Here is a 23410-nt window from a genome sequence, read left to right as displayed (position 1 = left end):
CTGGCAGCCTTCCAGGTCCAAAGGAGATGGGGAGCATAGGTTCCCAGAGGCCGGAGGTCGAGTTGGATCTTTGTCACCCCTGAAACTCCCAGTTAGGGCATCAGGACCTGCTCCTTGTCTTTGCACAACTTGTGAGAATTCCTGTTCTTTTGTCCTTGGGATTGTGTCTTGATGTCAGCTCAGATGGAAGGACATTTGGGGGTGTTTCTCCATCAGCTATATGATCCACAAAATAGAATACTCGTGGGATTCAAAATTGAAGTCCCAGGCCAAATCTTTTAACCTTTGTTGTATTGGTCACTGTGAGGGGAAGACAGTGTGGCACCTGCTCTTGGCATCTCACCGCGAGTCAGAGGAAGATCTGAAGCTGGGGGAGGCTTCTGATATCCTTATCTGGCCCTGGAAGGACGTGGATGTTCTGTTTCTCTGGAGTGAGGCCCCGTGTGGGAATGGAGGTGTGCGTCATTTCCAAAAGACCGAGTTGCCTCCCCCTGCCTCTGCCTGTGAGCTGTCACTGGTGGGGTCTGAGTGTGCCTTCCGGTTTTCAATGTTTCAATTTTTGCAGTTAAGGCTTGAGCTTTGTTTCTCTTTCCTTGGCCCTGGGCTGCCACAGGCATGTTCCAGAGGACGGCATGGTGACTTACAGAGGGTCTAAAGCAGGGGTTCTAGGGAGATTTCTTGACACAGGGCAAAGACCACATATTGAGTTATGAATGACACTAAAGATGGGATCCATGGTTTATACAACATGAAGACTCATCTCTGCATTCTTTAGGTATGAGACTTATTTTGGGGGGATCATGGGATCTGAGAATATACAAGGTAGAGGGTTTTTCAATGTCTGTACTTTACAAGGAACCCCTATTTAGAATATATGAAGAAACATATATTCACCACCACCACCACATGGCAAAATATCCAAGAATGGGCAAAACATCAGAACAGAAAGTTTACAGATTAGGAAACCCAAAAGGCATATGAGGAGATGCTTCAGGAAACAGGGAAATGCTAATGAAAGCATTAAAACTAAGAGACGAGATTGACAGTCCAGTAAACACTGCATTGGATGCTCTGCTTTTAAGCTTCACCAGGATTCTGGCTGATACCTGATGCAGGAAGGCCCAGGGCCGTGTCCCAGAGTGGGAATCGGTGACCCAGTGGCACCAACCTCTGTCTCTCCTCGGCCAGCCTTGGGTGATGCCCTCCCACCATCACATCACCGCCATTTTGTTCCTCTCACTCTGGTGCTCTGCACCCTGATTATGGATTTCCAAACACACCGGGTACCTTTTCAGCTGTAGAGCTAAGACCCCCTTTTTTAAGTGTTGGACAAATGATTCCTTTCTACAGAGTCCAGCTTTCCACCAGGTGCTTTGAGTACAATCCCAAGAGGCCTGGGAGAGGGCCAGTTTGCTGGGTGGCATGAGGCCTCACCCCTGTGTTGTGTACTTGTATGCACCATGTCACTTTCTTAGCTGGGACTTCTCTGCTCAACAGCTGTCTACTCTGTCCCCGTCACTGAGGCATGATGAAGGCATAATTAGGCCAGGCTTGAAACAAACCTCCCCAGGGGAGTGGTAGCCTTCTTGGACCCACAACACCCACCAGACCCATTTCTTGGTGCTTTGTTTCATTCATCATTTGTTGTTTCCAGGTGGCACAACTCTGTGCTTGCAGGACGTCCAAAATGCCTTGAACTGGCTGCTGGCATCTGTATTGCATCTGGAATTCAAACAACAAAGGTGCTATACACTTATCAGAGCTCTTCTTGGTGGCTCACCCAAGCTTAATTATTTTTATGTGGACCTTAATGTGAGCAGAGCTGTGTCCCCCTCGGCAGAGTTGTTTAGTTCTCTTTTCTTCAAAGCTCTATCTTGCTCTGAATCAAGAGGAAAAGATAAAGATATTCATTTCCTGGAGAGCAGAGCGGGTATAAGCACCCCATCGATTCTCCAGGGCCCCGGTCGTCCCTGGGCTGCAGCGATGGCTCAGCTCTTGCAGCAGAAAGAGCATCATCTGCCAGATGAGGACAGGCCTCCGAGCTGGGGCAGGACGTCCGAAGCTTAAAGCGTGCCTCATCCCTGAAATATGCAAGCTGGGGATCCGGATGCGTTTCCTAGTGCCATCGCAACACAGTGCCACACACTGGGGGCTTCAACAACAGACATTTGTTCCCTCACAGTTTCGGAAACCAGTATTCTGAGATCAAGGTGTTGGCAGATTGGTTTCTTCTGAGGCTGTGAGGGAAGGGTCTGTTCCAGGCCTCTCTCTTGGCTTCTGGTGGCCTCAGATGTCCCTTGCCTTGTAGATGGCCATGCATCTTCTCCATCTCCCAGTGTGCCTACCACATCCCTCTCCCTCCCTGCCCCATATTTCCTTGAGTGTGCGATTTAGGGCACATTTAGGAAATCAGGATCAAACCCCTTGTTCTATATGTGCAAAGCCAAAGCAGAGGATTTCTTTAGCCCAGTGACCCACCCACCTGCAGCTGGACAGCCCCATCACGTGTCTGGAACTGGCCCCGTCTGCATTTATCCTAACTTGGCTGTTTACGGCAAACTGTGGCCCTAATTTGAGCAGCTTGGTTTGTTTTGTAGGAAGTGGCTTGGGTGGAGGCCTGGTTCCCGGGTGAAGCAGAGCTCTGAAGGTGACAGGCAGGCCCTGTGGTGAGCCATGTCCCCTTGTGCATTGCACACAGGATTAGGGGGACGTGGACAGGTGGGGGTGTTGTCCTGCCCGTTCTGTCTCCTAGAGGATGAGGGAACCAAATTGAACCTGGACAAAATGCCATAATGTGGAGACAGCTGTGCTCTTTCAATTCTTTTTAATACACTCACATGGCTGGGAAAGTGCCCTTCTGCTGTATTCATGGGGCAGTGCATCTAGCAAATTCGTTCATGTTCAACCATCAAGCCTGGGAGCACTTGAAGTTGGGGTTATGTTCCCATGTGGAAATGTTTACCACTTTCCCCTGGGTTGTCTGTCTAGTATTTCTGACATGTAACCCCATGCTCTGGGGGAAAGAGAGCCCTCAGTTTCGGATTCAGGCCAACAAAGATTACTTACAAGTCAATTTGGAAAGGGCAAGTGCCTACTGCCCAGTGGGGACTGATCTAGGAGCACCGGACCTGCCATTCTTCTAACGCAGCCCATGCTCAGCTTCCTGTGGGGCAAAATGCAAAATCCAACCCCATTCCTTCAGGTTGCAATAGGAATGATGACTTCGCTGTAGTTCTCATTGTTGAGAGCAATGTCAGGGACACTTAGGGGCATGAATTGTCACTTTATAGAGATATAGTATGATAGCACTTAGGACTATTGGTGGCAAGTATTAATTTCAGTCCAAAAAGAAGGAATTTATTCCAGAGATACAGGGATAATTTATAGAATCAAAGGGCAAAAATGCAACTGAACCTCAGGAAGGAGCTGGAACTGAATCAGCATAGATTCTGTGGGTCTATCTTTTTAATCTCTCTTACCATGTCCAAAACCACTGGTTATCAAATTTCCTGCACATTAGAATCCCTTTGGGGACCTTTAAAAGTGACTGATGCCTAAGTCCTACTGAAGATTCGGATTTAACTGGTTGGGGTTCAGCCTGGGCAATGGGACTTCTTTAATTTCCCCAAGTGATTCTAACTTGAGCAAATTTTGGGACCTGTTGTCCTAAATTGAGCTGCTCCTCTGACCTTTTGTCTCAGCTTCCAGGGAGCCCTCAATCTTTGATCAACACCAATATTCTCTTCTTTGTGCTTATGCCGCTCATTTGCAGGAGGAAATCACCACCAGGCAGGCGTTAATGGGAGTCACCAGATGAGATCAGGGACCTCAGCTGGGGCCTTAATGAAGTCCTAAAATCCTGCTAGGTTTTCCCAGGCTGCTCATTTCCCCAATCTTTGCCATGATTTCAAACCTTCTCCACCTCTTTGTACTGGATCCAGTTGACAGGTCCCCCGAGATCCACTGGGCCCTGCCCATATCCACCCACCCCCACCCCCACTGTCACCTGGGCCTTGCTTCCCACCTGAACTGTCCTGGTGAAGGTTCACGTAGTTTCCAGACTCTGCTGCCTCCGCCCCACAGACCAGGGAGCCCCCCGTGCTAACTGATAAGGGCAGCTAGTTTGCCCCACACCCACTGGACTGGGGCCCGCAGGCCCGGGCTCCCCATGGCTGCTTGAAGGGGCCAGGGACCATAACCCGGATGTGCAGGTCAGACTCTGACCTGTGGGAGACAGACGGCAGCAGAGAGCCAACAGATGGTTTCCAGACACCCTCATTTCCCTCTGTCTCTCTGGAGCTATCCTGCAAGACTGAGCAAGCAGCTGTGTTGGTCGGGAAGCTGTGGGCAGCTTGCACGGCCTTGAATTTCCTCTTCTGAGTCCCTGCCACGCTTCATTCTCTCTCTTTCCTCTTTCCAAGATTGTACTTGCTCCCCATAAAGTTTACATGGAGACTTTCGCCTTAGGTTCTGTTTTTGAGGGACCCAAGCTCAGACAGTCTATAAACGTTAAGACAACTTTGCTCAGTTAACTCAGAGAAAAAATATGAGCCGGAGATAAGGTGACCAACAGTCCTGGTTTGCCTGGGACGCAGGGGTCCTGGGACATAGGACTTTCAGTACTAAATCTAGGAAAGTCTCAGGAAAACTGGACCAGCTGGTCACACTCACCAGAAGGCAGGAGTGTGCCCAACTTCTCCCTTCCAAATGATACACCCATGGTCCCCGCAGCCTCCTTCCCTGGCCTGCCATGGGAAGGCACTCCCCCATTCTCTAAACTATGGGAGAACACACGGTATATTACCAGTCATCTAACAAGGCCGGTTGTCATTCGTTCAATACACATGTGTTGGATGTCCTCTGGACCAGGCTGGGTGCCAGGCCCTGGAAAGCTGAGGACAAAGGCCAGCATAGTGAAATCAGAAGGGTGGTGGAGGAATGGTACTGCCGAAATGCTGGGAATAAAATAAAAGACATGTTTCCGTCTCATAAATTGGGACTGATGCTTAAAAACTCCGAAACTTCCACAGGCAGAGAAGGTGAAGGGTATCGGTATGCTGGGCACTAATTCCTGGTGAGTGGAAGCACCGCAGCCCGTGAGTAAGGGATGTGAGAGCCAGGGATGGGCACGGGCAGGGCGCTTCTGCTTCTACGCACTGGGCGTCATTGTTGCAGATACCAACAGGTACCAAGGAAAGAGAGGGTATTTGTTTTAATGGTGCTAAGAGGCTAGAATGAGATAATATACGTAAACTCCTTACCATGGTAGTAAACTTAACAGTGATTCTGAAAGTTCTGTGAATAGTTATCTTACCCTTGGAGATGAAGAAAGGAGAGGAAGCAAATATTATGTTGCAAGCCCATGGCAGCTAGTCTCCAAAGATGGTACCCAAAGAACCATTCCTCCCAGGATTCAAGCTCTTTTCTTGTCCGTTGCCCATGGATCTGGGCTGGCTCCAGCTCTTTGTTTGCCAACGGAACGTGGTGGTAGTGATGGTAAATGACCCCTGAGCGAGGTCATAAGAAGCCCTGCAGCTTCTGCTTTGGTGTCTTAGAGCAGCATTTTAGGAGAAACCAGCTACCACGTTTGAAGTCTGACTTCCCTGAGACCTATGAGGAAGCCCAAGCTAGCCATGTGGAGAAGCCACATAGAGAAGACTGCCTGGCCAGCCCCCAGCTTTCTAGCCGTCCCAGCTCAGGCACCAGACATGCAAGTGAAGATGCTGTTTCGGATGTCCAGCAGTCAAGCCTTCAGATGACTGAAGCCCCAGAGGTCATCTCACTGCATTCACAAAGGAGACCCCCAGCAAGAAGTGCCCAACTGAGCTCAGTCAACACACAGAACCAGGAGAGATGATAAACTGTTGTTTCAAGCCATTGTAGTAGGTACCATCTAAAATGGCTCCCAACAATCCCCACCTCCTGGTATTCACACCCTTGCATGATCTCCACCCTGTCAGTGTTGGATGGACTGGTGGCTTGCTTCTAAAGAACAGAATAGAGCAAAAGTGAGGGGATGTTGCTTGTGACCTTGAATTATAATAGATCGTGACTTTCATCTTGCTCTCATGCTCTCTGGTTCTTCTCACTTGCTCACCAGATAAAGCAAAGCTACCATGTTGTAAGCTGTCCTATGGAGAGCCCCATGTGGCAAGGAACTGAGAGTAGCCTCTGGCCAACAGCCCATGAGGAACTGGATCCTGCCAACAGCCAAGTGCGTGAGCTTGGAGGCAGATCCTTGCCCAGTCGAGCCTTGAGATAACTTCAGCCCCAGCTGACACCTTGACTGCAGCCTATGAGACACTCTGAGCCAAAGGAGCCAGTTAACTGTGCTTGGATTCCCGACCCACAAAAACTGCAAGATAATAAATACTGTTGTTTCAAGTCACAAAATTCTGGGGTAAATTGTTATCTAGTAATAGATAACTAAAACAGCTACTATATGTTAGGGTAGTTTCTTATTCCACAATAAATAATGGGAACAAGCACAATGATAAGAAAGCAAAAACAACAGCCTCCTATTGTCAATAACTACTGAGCTGAGTTTCCTGGTATTGCTAAACTTGATAAGCAAGATGAAGCATTTGAATCAATAAGAGACCCTTGCTTCTAATGGTCTGTTCTTAGAAGGAAAGAAGACAGTGAGAAGTAAGCTCCCATGTTTGATGCAGCAAGTGGGCCAGAAGGCTTGTTGAAGGAAGGAAGGCCAGAGGCAAGTGAGCCTTCCTTCAAATGATGGGACGGGGAAGGCAGACGGTGAGAGAACTGAGCCACAGATGGGAGTACCTTAGTTCATGCTCTGCTTATTGGAGAGCGGAGGAGCCAGCTGAAGATGGGTGTCCAGGAGCTGTGAAAACCCAGGCCAAGGGATGTCACTAATGTCAACTGTCATCAACTGCAGTCAGGCTTACGGGGAAGTCCAGACTGAGATTTTCCTGCCTTGGAACGAAGAACAGGCAATTAGAGTTGTTAGTACTGAATTCCTCTATTCTCTGCATTGAATATATAAGTCAATTTTCCTTTTAAAGAAATCTTCTATTTAGAGGTGTTATGGACAGAAAGTTTGTGTCCTCCCCAAATTCATAAGTCGAGGCCCTCACCTCCAGTGTGGCTGTATTGGGAGTAAGAAACTAAGGTTAAAGGGGAGGAGATCACAAGAGTATAACTACAAAATGCAAGATAATGTCAGTCATTAAATTAGGAAGGGAGTTCGAGTCCCTTGGAACAGACTGTTGACTTCCTAGGGTATCAAGACACTTGCAGGCGAGCCTCTTGAGTTGTCGCTGTCAACTGTGAAACATAGTGGTGAGTGGGAGTCAGCAAACTACAGACTGGGGGACTTGACGTTGGTCCTGTTCTAGAAGGAAGTTGTTTAAAAGGATAGTTTGTTGGCCCTTAGAAAATGAAATGACTGTTAGGCATGAATAGGAGTTCTTCTAAGAATAGGTGGTGTCAGACCAATCTTATTTCTGACATCATGATCCTTTTTGAAACAAGGTTGGTTGCAAATATGTACACACTCACACACACATCAAATTTCCAATCCAGTGGGATTACTGGGGAATGCTGTGGACATAGTATATCTGGATTTTAGAAGGATTTTTAATAAGAACAAAGTTGATAAATGTGGGCTGAGTGCCTCTGAGGTTAGAGAGACTACAGCTGGCGGCCCATTTGCACCCGGCCTCTGCTGGTCACCATGTCCCTGTCACATTCCACAATGCTTGGGACATCAAATGGAAGAGCATGGTCTTGGGTTAGGTCGCCATGAGTTCTTACCAGTCGTCCCTGAGAAAATCACTCAACCTCTTTAGGCCTCAGTTTCCTGTCTGTAAAATGAGGATTTCGACCATTGATGAGTCATCAAGTTGTTAAGAGAGTTCCTTGGCTCGGGCCTTAGACTTTGCAGATGCTCAGTAAATGCTAGTTATTCTCACTGGACGGCATGACCCTGAGCCCAGAGCCGAGTAAGTGTCATGAGAGTGGAATACTGGGCCGAATGGGCCGATGCTGCCAAAATATGAACTCATTCTCAGGCTGGTGCAGCCCTCACCTGAAATGTGTTCCATTCTGAAAGACGAAGCTTGCCAAACAGGAGCATGCTCTGAGGAGGGGAGCTGGGAGGGGGACTGGAGGAGTCTCATATGAGGGATGGCTGACGGACCAGACAAGCCTTCTCAGAGCCCCAGAATATGTGGGGTCCCTCTCCCTTCGTCACATACACGGTCACAGCACCTTCCATGTCCTTTTCCATCACAGTTGTAACTATGCCGTTATTCGGTTAGTATTTGTTTGCTGGCGGTGTCCCTCACTGGAAGGTCGGTCCCAGGAGGACAGGGACTTGTCCGCGTATTCACGTCATGTTTCCACAGTTGAGAAGAGCGCCTAGTGTGCACTGAACACTCAGTTAACGTTGGAAGAACAAATAAGTGAGAAAAAGTGATCTAAGAGACACTGGACAGCAGCCCAAGGGAGAAATTACCAGGAGGCAGTTTGGGCCTCAAAGATGTGAACTCTTTTTAAAACCTGGAGTCATAGGATAACAGCTAGGGCTCCGTGGGGGCGTCTCAGGAGAGGCCAGGCAGCTGGCACCTCCTCGGAGCAGGCATTTCTGCACCAGGTAAGCCCACTTCAGATCGGAGGTAAAAACTGGCTGCCTTGGGGCAAATGTAGCTGGCAAATGTGTTTTGTTTAGTCCTCTCGGAGTTTAAAATATTTTTCGAGTTAGTTTCCAGCATTTCAGAATCAGAATGTATCCCATAAAAAATCATATTTGACGTCAGACTCTTTCAAAGCGTTGAGTGGCAGCTGCCCATTTAGACGATGCACACTGTCTAGTCCACAGTATCCACCTGACCTACGTCCCTGTCACCTACCTGTGCCCGCAGGCACTGGGGCTTATGTTTCTTGTTCTTGTGGTCATGAAGAGCCCTTTGCCTCCAAGTGTCTACGGAAAGAATTCAAGAAATAATCTTTTGTTATCATTCCTTTAAGAGCTGCGGTTTAGGATGCAGAGTGCTAATGGAATTTCTTGTTGTAATTATTTGGTATTCAGGCTGTTGCTTTGCTTGGCATCCTTGCTTCCTTCCCACTTCCCAACCTCCCGCTCCCCCTGGAGATCAGTCCAAACATCACGGCATTCTCTCTCCTACTCCCCCCAACCCTTCCCCAGGTGAGTTAGGCGCCCTTCCTCAGTGCCAGTGTAGCAGTCTGTGCTGGTCACATTTGGTTTTGGTAACATATTTTGTAAGTTTGCTGAGGGCGGAAACTGTATCTTATTCATGTTAGTATCTTCCCCCCAATACCAAGCTTATTGACAGCTTAGTGACGAATGAGGATACACTAGGAAGGAAGCTTGAGTCTTTTATTTTCCTCATTCATATTGACTTTAAACCCACAGCAGCGTGGGGACAGGGGACCTTTTGACCAATGCTCCAAAGAGAATCTCGGAGATATCCAAACCGTGGCTCTCATCTGTTCTTGATTACAGAAATGTAGAACTGTGAGCCAAGGTCCTAAATCAAGAAAGCGCTTTTGGTCAGCTGATCCCTTCACGCTGTCTGGAAACACTTTCAACAGCCATGGGCCCCTGACATTTGCTCCTGTTGCAGCACCTTGGCAGACCCAGGACGCACCATCAGTTACATCTTCAGCTCTGTGGGATGCTGGATGTGGGATCTATACCAGCATCCTCCCTGAGGGACAGTGCTTGTACCAAGGATGGAGAATCTGCACAGCATGGTAGCTGGAGTTTAGAAAAGGTTTGGGGGAGAAGCTACCAGAAAAAGCCAGGAAAGCTCTCCTGTCATCACTCAGCCGTGTCAGAGGTTTGCCGCGGCTTTTAACCTCTTTGAGGTCACAAACCTCTTTGGGAATATGGAAGGTTGTAGATCCTCCTCCCAGAAAAATGCAGACACCCAGAGTGTCTTTCAGACAACTGCAGGGCATTCATGGACTCCCACAGTCCATTCTTATGCCCTGGTTAAGACACCCTGGAAGCAGGGGGGTGAATGAATTAATGTGCTGTCTCCTCAGCTAGGGACAAGGGGTAAAGAGTCTAGTCATTCATTCGTTCATTCATTCATCCACTCTATTGTGAACCCTTGACTAAGCCCCAAGTTCAGGGCCGGCCTCTCTGCTCGCGGGGTGCAGGGGAGGTAGATGCGCTGCTGCGCCTCCTTCCACGGGGCCTGGCTGTGCGCTGTCTCCTGCTCCCAGATTGCCCGCACCCCACGCCCCGCCCCCGGCTGGTCGTCCCCATCCCCGGCCTGTCGTGGGGGGGGGGGTCCCCTCACTTCGCTCTTGCACCGCCTTCCCCGGCCACGCACCTCCCACCTCCCCTGGGCGCGCCCCACTTTCACCCGGGCCGACAGTACCCCCAACTCGGGCCATGCGCCCCGTCCACTGTCCGCGCGCCACCCCCGTCGCCCATGCGCCCACACTCCGGCCCCTCCCCTGGCCACCTGACCCCCTTCCCCCCGGCCGCCTGTCCTCGCTTCACCCCTGCCGTGCGCCACCGCCTCGCCCGTGCGCTCCACCCCGGCCCCTCCTGCGGCCGCGGCCCGGCTTCCCCCGTCGCGCGCCCCCCGGCCGGGGCCCCTCGGGCCGCTTCCGCGCACGTGACGCGGCCGCGCGTGCTCGGACGAGGCCAGCGGCTCCGGCTGCGGCTCCGGCTCCGGCAGCGGCTCCGGCTGCGGCTCTGGCTGCGGCTGCGGCTGCGGCTGCGGCGGCTGCTGTGCGGCACCGGGCGGGCTCGGGGCGCAGGCCGGGCCGAGGGCCGGGCGCAGCGATGGAACCGTGAGTGCTGGCCCGGCGGGCGGGGCGGGGGTCCCCGGGCGCGCGGCCGGAGTCGGGAGCCCCCGGCGGGGGCCGGCCACGTGGAGCTCGGGGGCCGCGGGAGGAGCGCCGCCGGGGCTTCGTGGGGGCTCCTGGCGCAGGGCTCCGAGCCACCGGCTGGAGGGAGCAGTGGAGACGGGGTCGGGGTTCCGGGACCGGCCTCGGCCAGAGCGCGCCCGGGGAGGGCCCTTCGAGGCCGGCTCTGGCCCTGCTGCTTAGGGGAACCGAGTGACCCCCGTCCCTCCCCAGGGCAGCCTCATTGGGATGGCCTGTTCTTTCCGGAGCCTCCTCGCCGCCTTCCTTCTGGCGGCCCAGCCTCCCCTGGAAAGGCGGTGGCCCCTGCCCCGGGCGGTGGCCCTATTCATCAAAGCGCCCAGAGCGCCCCGCTCTGCGTTTTGCGAGGGGGCCCAGCTCCGGGGAAAGTGAGATGCTTTCCTAGGGCTTTTTGATGATGTTGGCACGTTGGGAGGCAGCCACAGCCTCTTCAGATCTCTGGGAGGCCCAGTTTATGAGTTACAATCTGCTGACTTTGGGCCCTTCTCCCTCTGTGAAGTTCAGGGGTTTTAATGAGGAAAAACCTGTCCAGGGCCCCATAGACGCTGTCCCTAAAGCTTGCTTTTGACGCAAGAGTGTCACCTGGGTGTCCTCCAGGGGCCATCCGGAAAAGAAGGAGAGAGAATTAGAAAGAAGTTTAGCTCTTGGGTTGCAGTCCCGGAGGAGTGCCTGGCGTCTCTGCTGCGTGGAGCAGCGGCTGTGACAGGTTTGGAGGGCAGGTTCCCACAATTGCAGGCAGCCTTACGACGGTACCGTGTGAGTGTCTCTGTGTCTTTGGGGTTTTAGAGGCAGAAAAGGTTTGCAGTGGACCTCTGCTGATTTCCCTGAGGACAGAGGGAAGTAAGGTCCGGAGGTGGTGCCTGAAAGCAAACACGAATGATGTAAGGAGAGTTTTTTCCTCCTTCTTCCTCGGGAGGTTCTCGCTTTGGTTAATCACTTTAGTACAGCATAGAAAACCAGACTAGCGTAAAATGTCAGTCCGAGATCGATGTTTTAAAGGTCTTTCTTTTGATTAAACCCCAGGCAGAGATGGGTGAGCAGTCGCCTCTCACCCATCAAATGACACGATTCCTTTGTGGTGTGTGTGAATAGCACCTTTGGAATACTTTGCGAAGGTGCCTTTTGGAGTTGTGCCAAGTTGTGACCCTGTAGCAGAGTGACAGCCAGCATGTTTTAGGAGTTTCCCCGTGTTGTCCGTTTGACTCAGACTAGAGAGGCAGAGTTTGAAGTTGGTGTGGGCGTGAGCCCGGACTTCAGTCCGGTCTCCTGCGGGAGTCCTGTGCTGTCTGTTACACGACGGGGAACTAGACCACGCAGGAGCTATTAACTAAAGGAGGATTTGCAAAACCACGGTTCGAATGAAGGGTTTTAGTGGAGCATTCGAGTTTCTGCCGCTGCGGAACTGTATGTAGGCAGCACGGACAGTCTCCCGGAAGCGGGGCTGCAGGCTCTGCTGAGCAAGGGGCTGGGGTGGTGGGTTGTGGTGACCTGGAGGTCAGCCCCCCCATTGTCCAGCATTCGGAATGGCACGGACCTAGAAATCGGAAAAAGTCTTTGGCAGCGTATAAAAATCCTACAAGAAAACAAGCCTGACTGTCTAAAGTGTGTACAAGATTTAGGTGCCTGGTCAAAGTGCTCTTGTTGGCAGGTGTGAGAGAGGGTCTCACGGTGGGAAAGGTAAGAAGTGACAGGAGCAGGGCCAGGGAAAGAGTGGGGTGGGGAAGACTAGAAGAGAAGAGAGGGGTCTGGGGGAGCGGTGGCACTGGTTAGGGGTGGGGGTCAGTGTGGGCTCTGTCGCCCTGCAGATCCTGGCCTTGTGACCTCACTGCTCACATGAGGCCCAGCCTCCTCTTTTTAAAAGGGCCATTTAAAAATTGCCATCAAAACCTGTCAGAGTATGGAGTTCTCAGTTCTTAAAGCTTTATGCGTCAGTTTCCTGCTGACTCCATTCGTTTTCTGGTAATGCTGGGGAAGGGAGAGAAGCCAGGAGTTCGGGAGGAGAGGACGGTGCTGGGCGGGTCTCAGTCGCTAATGGGACTTCCTGTTTGAGCTGAGGGCTACCCCTGGTTGAGGGTGCCCAGGTTCCTTTGTTGCTTTGCTGTCACTGTAGCATTGCTCTGCAAACTTAAATCAGGTTGGCATTTTGTGTGTGTCTTGCTGGTTCACCCATCTTTTAAAGAGTGTATTTTACGTGTCAGTTTCCTCCAGGAGCATGTAAGTGTGGAAGTGTATTAGTTCGACTCCTCTTCTGCCAGCAGTGAAGGGGTGGCACCGACAAATTAACATGGTGGAGCCCTGCTATGGTGTCTGCGTCCTGGTCCTTGAGGGGAGACCAGGCCCGGGTCAGTACCTATTCCTGCAACCAGAGTCATTTAGGATTGTGTCTCTTAGAATTTTTTTTTCCTGAACCAAAATGATCTATGTACCAGGTACTGTTGTAAGTGCTTGATATGCATCATTTCATGTAATCCTCACAGCCACCCTCCCCATAGGGAAGTTTCTTTTATCGTTCCCATTTCACAGATGAGGGAACTGAGGTGCGGAGAAGTCAAGTGAGTTTCCCAAGGTCACAGCTTCTAAGTCGCAGAGCTGAGACTGAAGCCCAGGTAGTCGGCTCCGGAGCCCACACTCCTGATGTACAGTAGTCCCCCCTTCTCCGGGGGGAATGCGTTCCAAGACCCCCAGGGGATGCCTGAAATCACAGACAGTACTGAGCCCTATGTATGCTATGTTTTTTCCTGTACGTAGATACCCAAGATAAAGTTTAATTTGTAGATCAGGCACAGTGAGAGATTAACAACAGTAACTAATAATAAAGTTGGCTTTGGGGCCTTTATTAAGTAAAGTAAGGGTTACGTGAGCACAAGCCCTGTGACACGGCGACACTTGATCTGATAACTGGGATGGCTGCTGAGTAACCGACGGGCTGGTAGGTGTCCAGCGTGGATCCTCTGGACAAAGGGCTGGAGCAGGACGGTGCGAGATTTCGTGACGCTGCTCAGAACAGCATGCAGTTAAAACTTATGGGTTATTTCTGGAATTTTCCATGTAATATTTTCGGATCACGGTTGACCATGGGTAACTGGAAGCGTGGAAAGTGAAACCTTGGGTAAGGGGGCACTACTGGGTACTCTGCTGCCTCTCAGTAGCAGCTGGCGATGATGGGCGCTTAGCACGGGCTTTCGTGTCACAACTCCCTTCACTCCCAGCAACCCTAGGTGGTGGGGTCCCTCAGTTTCCTGAATTTTACAGGAACCAGGGTCCCAAGAAATAAAGTGTCTTGCCCCGGGTCAGCCTGCTGGTCAGGGGTGGTGGGGCCTTCCAGCCCAGACAACCAGCCTCCAGAGTCCCAGTTCGTAACCACTGGGCTACACAGCCTGGAGCTGGGTGGGGGTGCTGCCTGAGCTGACCAGTGTGTGGCCTGCTTCCCTGTTCTGTTTGCCCTGGGAAGGGTGTTCGATGACCCAGCCAACACGGTCCTGGGTGTGAGTCACTGGGCTTGCGGCCTGGCAGGCATCCAGGTGAATTCATGGTTCTTTGAGGAGCTTAGAACATTGTTCATTAAAATGCGTTAGGAGCTTGTTGGGCTTTGAGTGCTTGCGCAGTGGCCTTTTTTTCTTTTTTTTTTTTTAAGGGAGATTGGCCCTGAGTTAACATCTGTGCCCATCTTCCTCTACGTATATGTGGGACGCCTGCCACAGCGTGGCTTGATGGGCGGTGCCATGTCCACACCTGGGATCTGAACAGATGAACCTCAGGCCGAGGAAGCGGAACATGAGAACTAAACTGCTGCTCCACCGAGCCGGCCCCTACACAGTGGCTTTTTTGAAGTGCTGAAGATAAATTATTTGTAATGTATTTAAGTCGGCTGATTGAAATGTCAGAGTTCTTCTGTTCTTCCCCTCAGAGTGTCTTCTCAAAACCCACTAAATGGTAGGTTATTTAAAAAGGAAAGATTTTGGTGAGGGGTTAAAGAGTGAGTGTGATGGGCCTCTTTTCCCCCCTGACCTTGTGGGTACAGGTCCCACCTCCACCTCCTGCTGACCAGGACCTCAGAGTGTGTCCTGCCCCAGCCTCTGTTTTCCCCTGTGTGAAATGGGCTGATCGCCCCAGGCTCCTGGGGAGCCTCCTGGCCTGTACCAAGCAGGTGCTTAGGGAACGCCACGTCCTCCTGCCCTGCTGTTGGTTGGGTTCTGAGCTGGAGTGGGAGATTGCACAGTGGGTCTTCAGAGATATTGGTGGATGAAAACTGAGATTCTTTTAAAAAGAAAAAGTACGGGCCAGCCCGGTGGCACAGCAGTTTAGTTTGCACGTTCTGCTTCGGTGGCCCAGGGTTCACTGGTTCGGATCCTGGGTCTGGACCTACACACCGCTTGTCAAGCCATGCTGTGGCAGGCGTCCCACATATAAAGCAGAGGAAGATGGGCATGGATGTTAGCTCAGGGCCAGTCTTCCTCAGCAAAAAGAGGAGGATTGGCAGCAGATGTTAGCTTAGGGCTAATCTTCCTTAAAAAAAAAAAAAGAAAGAAAAAGTAGAGGGAGAGAAAAACACAGCTATTACTCCTGAGAAATACCTTGGTTGAGCTTGTCCTGCCTATTCACACTGTTCTGAGCACGTCCTTATTCGCTGATGCCCGTCCGCAGTCCTGTGGCTGTTGTGCTGTGTCTGACTCCCAGATGAGGAGACAGACCCTGCGTGGCCCTTGGCTTGCCTGCCGTCGTCTGCCCAGGAAGTGGGGGAGCCGGGATCTGAACCTGCCCGACAGGCACCAGGCCGGTGCCCTGGCCACGGGAGAAGAGATGATTTTTATACAGCTTATGAGAAAAAGAAAGTCTCAGCGAAAATGTGAGAATGGACCGAGAGATTGAAGGTCCCTTTCCACTGCCCAGATTCTCATTTTTTCATTCGGAAGTGGGAAATCCAGGTATGAGTCAAACAAGGGGCAAAATTTGTAATTCTGGAATATTTTCTGTCTTGTCCACGTACTGTATTTGTGACTCCATGATACGAGACAAGTACGTGTCAATAGAAACCCGTCGGTCTCCTGGACACCGTTGTCTCCTGCTCCACCGCGAGTGTGGGTATCCCTGGGGTCCTGGGAGGGGCAGAGGCTGTTGGTGCTGGGTTTTCTTCCATCTCTGCCCCATTGCTTGAAGACAGCGCCCCGAGGTGTTTTCTCGCCTTCCTTGCCTGCTCACATTTGTCCATTTCCTGGTCCTTCTGCTTCAGGCCCATGAGGAGTCAGGCACAGGGAGGGCGGCCTCCCCGCTTCTCCTTCCAGGGCTGTGTGAGGAACTCTTGTGAGGCCTGCGTGGAGGGAGAAGTGCTTAGCGGGAAAAGTGGTGTTGGCTCCAGTGGCCCTGGAGAGGAAGGGCATCCCGCTGAGGTATGTGGCCTGGACTGTGCCCACAGAAGGCACTTGCTGAGAGGACAAAGGCCAGAGCCACAGAAAACGTTAAAGGGCAACGGTGGGAGAAAAAGGTTAAATGTGCAGTTCAGTGGTCGAGAATTGATCATAGCAGGAAGATACGAGAACATGGAGGAAAGCAGAGTCAGACCAGGGAAGTGGGCGCAGGAATGGAAGGAGGCAGTAGTTGTTGTGCACCTGCCGTCGTAAGGCACAGAGGGGAGCGTGGAAATGTGTGAACAGTCGTCACCCGCGATGAGATCTGGAAACGGGCGTGTGCCTCCTGACCTGCAGTCGAGGAGACATTGCTTCCTCAGAGTGGTTGGGGTGGCTTCATGGGAGGCAGGCCCACAGCTGAGGACTACGGGAGGGCAAGGATGCAGTGACTCAGGGGGAGTAGGCAGGGCAGCGCCCAGTGACAGGGCTGCTTGGTGACTCTCACGTTCTGAAAGGACAGGTGCAGGTGGCTGAGCTAGGAGGCTTCCATGCCTGCGTGACTGGCTATCTTGAGTTTCATTTTTAATCTTGGTCTGTTTTGGGGGTATGTGTATTGATGGGAAGCATTGGATGCTAATAGAGTATCTCATGAGAAAGGACTTAAAGCACAAGAGTGTCCAGAAGACCAGGTCGGCATGTCCAGGGTTATTCGACGGCCCTGGGTGCCTGTGACCTAGGCGGTTTCCGTCTCTCGGCTCTCTGTCCTGGGCTATTGGCGGTGTCCACCCTCTTAGGTGTGGTGTGGCTTCAGTCACTCGGGCGGTTATGTCCACTGAGGTCAGAGAGGGTTTTCTTCTCATCCATCTCTTCGTTAGGCAGGAAATCCTTTTCTAGCAGCGCCTGGCTGAGTTCCCTCAGGTTCTGCACCCTAGTTGGGAGGAAGGCTGGGAGGGCGAGGGTCTGGCATTTTCAGCCTCTGTTACAGGAGCCTGGTCCGGTGGGCAGGGGATCAGGGTGGGAGGGCGGCAGGAATGGCCCTGACAGACAGCAGGTGTGCTTCTGTCCCGCCCCCAAGAAAATCCCTTTGTCTCCCGTGGCTCCTGTGCCTTCTTTGGAGTGAAGTGGGGGTGATAGTGGAACAGTTGTGTCAAAACAAACAAGCAAACACCCATCCACGTGTGACAGGCATGCCAGTGACAGCTGGTTGTGAAGTGTTTGGCTGTCACTCTGAGTGACAGGGAAGTCACTGGAGAGTTTTGAACTGAGAACGAACGCACTGGCTTTCATGGGAGTGGCTAGAGGGAGAGCAGAGCGTGGGATGCTGAGGGTGGAAGCTGGAGTAGGGAGGCTACTGCAGTCCAGGGAAAGAGGGCAGAGGCTCCATCGGAGAAGTGAGAAGGGTTGAGTCTCCATGTATATATATATTTCTTTTTAAAGCTTCAGTGTGTGGTTGTGTATCCTGGCTATTAGTTAAGTTCTCTATGTGAGCCACTGCCACAGTATGACAACTGACAGACACGTGGTGTGGTTCCACCACCGGGAAATGCACCGGGGCCGTGGTGGTGAGAGTGCCATATCTTAACCACGAGACCACGAGGGCTGGCTCTAGTCTCCATATATTTTGGAGGCCTTGTTGATGGATCCTATGTGGGGAGTGAGGAGAAGACAGATGTCAAAGGTGACTCCCCGGTTGTCGGCCTGAGAACCCAGAAGGTTGGGAAATGGTTATGAATATGCATAATGAAGGGAAGGCAGGGTTTATAGTGATTTGGATTATGGCTGCAATTTTTTGGGTTGGCTTTCCATTAAGGTGTTTTTAGTTTCTCTAGGAATTATTTCCGTGATATTTTAAATCACCCATGAAATAGAGATTAATTTAGAAGGGACCTGGAGAGTCCAAGGTGATGCTAAGGGAACAGTCTGTTCCATTGCATTTGAAAGGTCTTCCGAGGACCTGGGGGCTCCAACTGGGCCAGAATTTTAGAGTGTGTATTAGATGCCTGAGTGTGAAAAGATATATGGACCTGGAGAGAAGGCTGGTATATGGGTCCCATCAAGAAAAGAAAAAAGGAGAGACACTCATTGTGAACTGGCAAGATGTTGTAGGAAGACATCTTGCCCTGGTTATTCAGAGAGATTTCATCAGCTGCTGTGCTTGACTTGGCCAGGGTGTATGGAGCAACGGGGAGCCCTTTCCTGCCCCCTACCATCTCACCACCAGCTTGAGGGAACCACATGAACACTTTTGAGATAACTGATGAAAGTCGAGCTGAGTAGGTGTTTTCTGAATGCCTCCCATGTGCCGAGCCTGGTGTCCATGCAGATAGATCGGTACCTTGTCTTTGGGCACTCAGCTGTGTAGTGCAGACCACATCCATTGTCGTGGTTTAAAAACATGGGCGGCGTGATGGAGAAGTGAGGGAAAGCTTCATGGAGGGGATGGGACGTACAGGTGACCCTGAGTGCTGGGTCAGATTTAGATGGTTTGGTGGGGAGAAGAGAGAGCATTTCATATCAGGAGAGCAGTGCGGGAATGGGCTGGTGTGGGGTCTGGCTTGACTGTGTTGGGAAGCGTTACAGAATTTAAGCACTAGAGTCTGATGCTTGGGTTTGAATGCTGCGTCTGCCACTTAGTACCTTTGTGATCTGGGGCAAGTTATCTACTTTTCAAAGCCTGAGCTTTCTCGTCTGTGAGATGGGGGCACTAGTGGTACCTACCTCAGAAGGTAGTTGTGATGACTAAGGGAGGCAGTAACTCATGTAGGATATGTACAGGGTTGGATTTGGGGGGACCTTGAAAGCTGTAAAGGAGGAGTTTGAATTTGATCAAGTGGCTCTGGGGAGCCACATGGGCTTTCTGTGCAGGGGTAGCATGTTAAAAGTTCTGTACCACCCCCAGAGGAAGATGCATCTGGAAGGCTGCTGCCTACTTGTGGTGGGAGTTACTGAGGGCTTGGACCGCGGGACTGGCGTTCTGAGATGAAGAGACATTAGGACGCAGGGCATCACCTCTTCCTGGCTGGCGGGATGGGTGGGATGCATGAGAGATGGGCGTCATTCATCAGTGATGACTTCATGGACGGGCATCATTCATCAATGATGACACCATTCATCAGTGACTCCAAGACTTCAGGATCGGGGCTGGAGAAAGGGTAGAGGCAGGAAGGGGGCAGTGAGAAGCAGTCTTTCATTTACGTTATTTTATTTTTTAATGGGTTCAATTTTAAACCTATCGACTGTAACGTGATGTGAAAGACATTCTAAGTGAAAATGTCTCGGGAGACCCTGTTTTGGAGGGAGTCAGGGCGGGCAAGAGGTTGGGGATGGTTCCTGGAGGCAGGAAGGACTGGTGAAGAGGAAGCAGGAGGTCCCCAGTATTGGAAAGCCTGTACAGTGTGGGGTCTTGAATCTGGCTGGAGAGCTGCCGGAGGAGGACGGGTGACAGTAGAGGGGCAGATGGGGGATGGGTTAAGGCCTCTGGGTCCGAGATCTCTCAGTGGCTGGCTGTGTATATTTTCTACTTCACAGTCTTGCCTCTGAGCGTTTACACAACTATTCCTCCTGTTGGTGACCAAGGCTTTCTGCTCACCAAGACTTGCCCGGGCTTTGGTTAGTGTAGGTTCACTGAATTGTTAGAAACATGCTGGCATTTCAGCCAGGAGGTGAAATGGGAAGTAGGCAGAGAAATCACCGGGCGCCGGGTTCAGGGCAGGAAGCAGGCTGGGAGGCAGCTGGGAGTGTGAGGTGTGAAATCCTGAGCTCACCTCACGCCGTGGCCCGGACTCCTGGCTGCTGCCTCTTCCATGTCAAAGTTTTGTTGTTTTGATCAACAGTGTAGATGTGCGATTTGTCTGGAATAGGGTGATGTTCCTGAGGTTTCAGAAGTCTCTAGTTTGGCGGTGAACTGTTTCAGAGCTCTTAGACACTGAGAGCAGGACGAACCGGGGAGAGGAGGGCGGCATCACGTCTCTGTGCTGTCCCACGACCCATGACACCCTGTGGCTGGAGAGGGTCTGCGGACCACACCTCCCAGAGCGAGGATGCTCAGAGAGGTTACCGTCTGCCAGGGGCCTCGAGACAGAGCAGAAGGGGGCTCCTTGCCCACCCTGTTCCTGCAGGCCCAGGTCCGCGAGGGTGGCCTTTTCTCAAGCAGGGGACTGAGTTTCCTTTCTCTGTGTCTTTTTCCCATCGAGGTGAGTGAGGCTTGATTGTTGAACTAGGAAATCTTCTAATAAATTGGATTTAGGTGGATGTTTTAAGGAAGGGGAAATGTTATCACTCCCTCCGAGGAGAATTGGATGCTGCCCTGGGCGGGTTGTATGCTGCAGAAATTTGATCTTGTGCCGTCGTTCCCTTTCTTAAGTCTCTTTTTCAGTGTTCCTGCTCGCCTGCCAAATAACTGTGCTTTATAATAAACCATTGGTAATGTGTTTTACCAGTAATATGTTTTAAAAATCAAAATTTTAAGTATTCTTATTCTTATTCTGTTTTTCTTGCTTCCAAGAAGCACTTCTGTGTTCCTGCGTCTGCTGGGGAGCCCTTGGTGCCCCAGGCCCTCCATACCAGGCCCGCTCCTGGGGCGGGTGGCAGCAGAATGGGGCGCCGTGGATGACTTTGTGCAGTGTTTTTAAGCAACTTCAGATTTACAGAAGAGTGGCAAAGATGGTGCAGTGTTTCTGCACAGCCTTGCCCAGCTTCCCCTCGTGTTTGCGTCTTGGAGCCACGGCCCGTTCGTCGGAGCTGAGAGGCGGCGTTGGTGCAGTACTGTTAACTGCAGACTTTACTTGCGTTCCCCAGCATCGAGGCGTTTGGCTTGTGTAATGTTTTTTCAGGGTGACAGTGCCCTGTGCAGCTGTGTAGAAATCTTCCCTTCTGCAGAGTGTATGAAACAGGGCATGCAAAACAGCCACATAACAGCCTCCACACCTGGGGATCACAGAGGAGTGACCAAGGAGGCCTTGTCTTGTGCCAGCCCTGCCTTCTACAGGGCTTCCCCCAGGAGGGAGTCCTGGAGGTGGGTCCTCAGCTCCTTCCTGCTTCCCAGAGTGTCCTTCCTGGGGAGGGGCAGCTACCACCAAGGGGCAGAGCTAGGACGTCTCAGCCAAGTGTCCTGCCATCTCTGAACCTCAGATTCCCCTTGTGCAGATCAAAGGAGTAGGGCTTCCTCCGTGAGGTAGTTTCTGGCTCTAATATTTTAAGGCTCTCAGGCCTCTTATACAATCTTTTGGGTCTAAAACCTGAGTTGGGATCAGGCCACTTGATCCACCAGCTCTCGCTTCTCACGCACGGCAGGGTCCGTGGTTCAGTGTCTGCTCCCGAGTCCCAGAGGAGAGGATGGAGGTGCTCGTTCCTTCCGCTCCTCGCTGGCCTGTCCTTCAGGGAGCACGGGACTGGAGGTTCACCCACCGGAGGGCCTGCCAGGTCCTGCTGGTGAGAGATAGCTGGGTATCAGCAAAGCCACGTCAGGGCCACGGCGGCCGGGGGGCCCCACCCTTGCCCTGCGTGCGATAGCGCCAACTGCTTTCCTGCTCAGGAGCTGGAATCTTCCGCCGCGTAAGGGAGAGCTTGTGTGTGCACACATCCTGTGTGAGCTTCATACCACAGAGCAAATAACCTTTCCCTCTGTTTCTGGCTCGGAGCCTGTTTCTCCCCCTGGGGGGTGTGTGTGTGTGTGTGTGTGTGTGTGAGTGTGTGAGTGAGTGTGTGTTGCCTCCTGTTAGTGAGGCATGAGAAATTCCTTCCTGCTATCTCAGCTGCCAGACCAGGAAATGTGAGGGGGATAAAAAGAACGTGGAAAGCAAAGCAAACCAAAACCCCCGCTCGCTCTCATCTCTGGATTTCTGGGTCTTTCTTCAGGTTGTAGGGTAGGGGTCAGCCACCGCGGGCTAACCTGGCCAGCCCCCTCTCTGTAGGAGGGTTGAAGGTTTATGTTGTGCCTTGGGCTGCTGACAGAGCAGCCTCGAGGATGTGTGACAGACTGTGTGGCCCGCAGGGCCTCAAACACGTATCATCTGGTCCTTTGTAGATCTGTCTTTTGTTTGCTGGCCTCTGAGGTGGGGAGTTGTGAAAGAGAAGTGATCTCGAGCCCGCTGCTGTTTTGTTCTGACCAGAGGAGAGAGTAGGGATGCCCAGGAGGGGCCCTGATGGGGGAGGGGAGGATGGATCCTTGAATGGGTTTTCAGATTGGTGTGAGTCACGGGAAACCGCGGGCAGCTTGCTTCGTTGCATCAAAACCTGACTCTGGGCTGGGCGTCACAATGACGGGGTGATGCAAGTGAGGGGTCTTAGACTGTGAGGGTCCCTGGACAGGAAAAATAAAACTGTGGGCTAGCGGGAAGAACAGATAGAAGAATGTGATGCTGGTGGCACCTGGAGTTCACAGGCTGGGCCTGATGGTGACAGCTAACAGTGAAAGCTGTGTGTGTGCGCATGTGAGTGCGGCAGCGTCCTCCACGCACCTGGGCTCTGCTCTGGCAGCTGGAGGTGGGATGTGTGTGGAGGGGGCCCGGCCACCTCTGATGTGGTGTGCTGAAATGTGTCCTAAGGGGGCGTGGAAGCCACCACGTGCTTCCCGCCATCAGGAGAGGTTTCACTGGCCCTGTGCAGACCAGGGTGGCAGGGGCCCTCTCCACCAAGCCCTTGACCCAGAACATACCAGAACGTCATCCCCACCGCCGTGGTCACTGAGCCCATTGGGACTGTTTTGTCAGAATAGGTCCGCGTCGGAAACGAGGGCTGGCAGGTGGGGAGGGGTGGCCCAGTGTGGCCTGCGTGCGGTGGTGGTCTGGGGACCGAGCCCTCTGCCTGCCGGCCCCTCACCCACGGGCTTCTGCTCCGCAGGCTGGCGCCCATGCGGCTGTACACGCTCTCCAAGCGCCACTTCGTTCTCGTGTTCGTTGTCTTCTTCATCTGCTTTGGCCTGACCGTCTTCGTCGGGATCAGAGGTAAGGTGCAGTTTTTGATCATTTTATCATTTACGGTGACCTTGGTGCAGCACTTCTCAGCCCGGCCCAGCCATACCCACTTGCTCTCACCTGCCAAGGGCCCCGTCGTGGAGGGTGAAGCCCCGCTTCTCTCTGAACCCACTGGGTGGAGGGGTCCCCTTGGTCCTGCCCCACACAGCAGCTAGGGCCTGAGTTCAGCTTGACAGCACCAGGCGGCCTTATATTGGACAT

General features: G+C 52.2%; 1 protein-coding gene across 4 annotated transcripts in view; it reads left to right on the top strand.

Annotated features, from left to right (window-relative positions):
- Window positions 1–10722: 10722 nt before the first annotated feature.
- Window positions 10723–23410, top strand: part of TMEM181 (transmembrane protein 181) — a 54505-nt gene continuing 41817 nt past the window's right edge. Inside the window, exons 1-2 of one of the 4 annotated variants that reach the window (XM_046669796.1) lie at window positions 10723–10797; window positions 23076–23179. In XM_046669796.1, coding sequence (XP_046525752.1) covers window positions 10790–10797; window positions 23076–23179 — 112 coding nt within the window. In that variant the 5' untranslated portion in view covers window positions 10723–10789. Of the gene's footprint in view, window positions 10798–11566; window positions 11647–14689; window positions 14824–23075; window positions 23180–23410 lie in introns of those variants that run through there. The other 3 variants (XM_046669797.1, XM_046669795.1, XM_046669794.1) reach the window with 3 other exon arrangements.

The sequence above is a fragment of the Equus quagga genome, chromosome 8 (assembly GCF_021613505.1).
Source record: "Equus quagga isolate Etosha38 chromosome 8, UCLA_HA_Equagga_1.0, whole genome shotgun sequence".
NCBI classification, from domain to species: domain Eukaryota; kingdom Metazoa; phylum Chordata; class Mammalia; order Perissodactyla; family Equidae; genus Equus; species Equus quagga.
The sequence above is the reverse complement of the archived record's forward strand: the minus strand, read 5'-3'. Positions and strand labels throughout refer to the sequence as shown.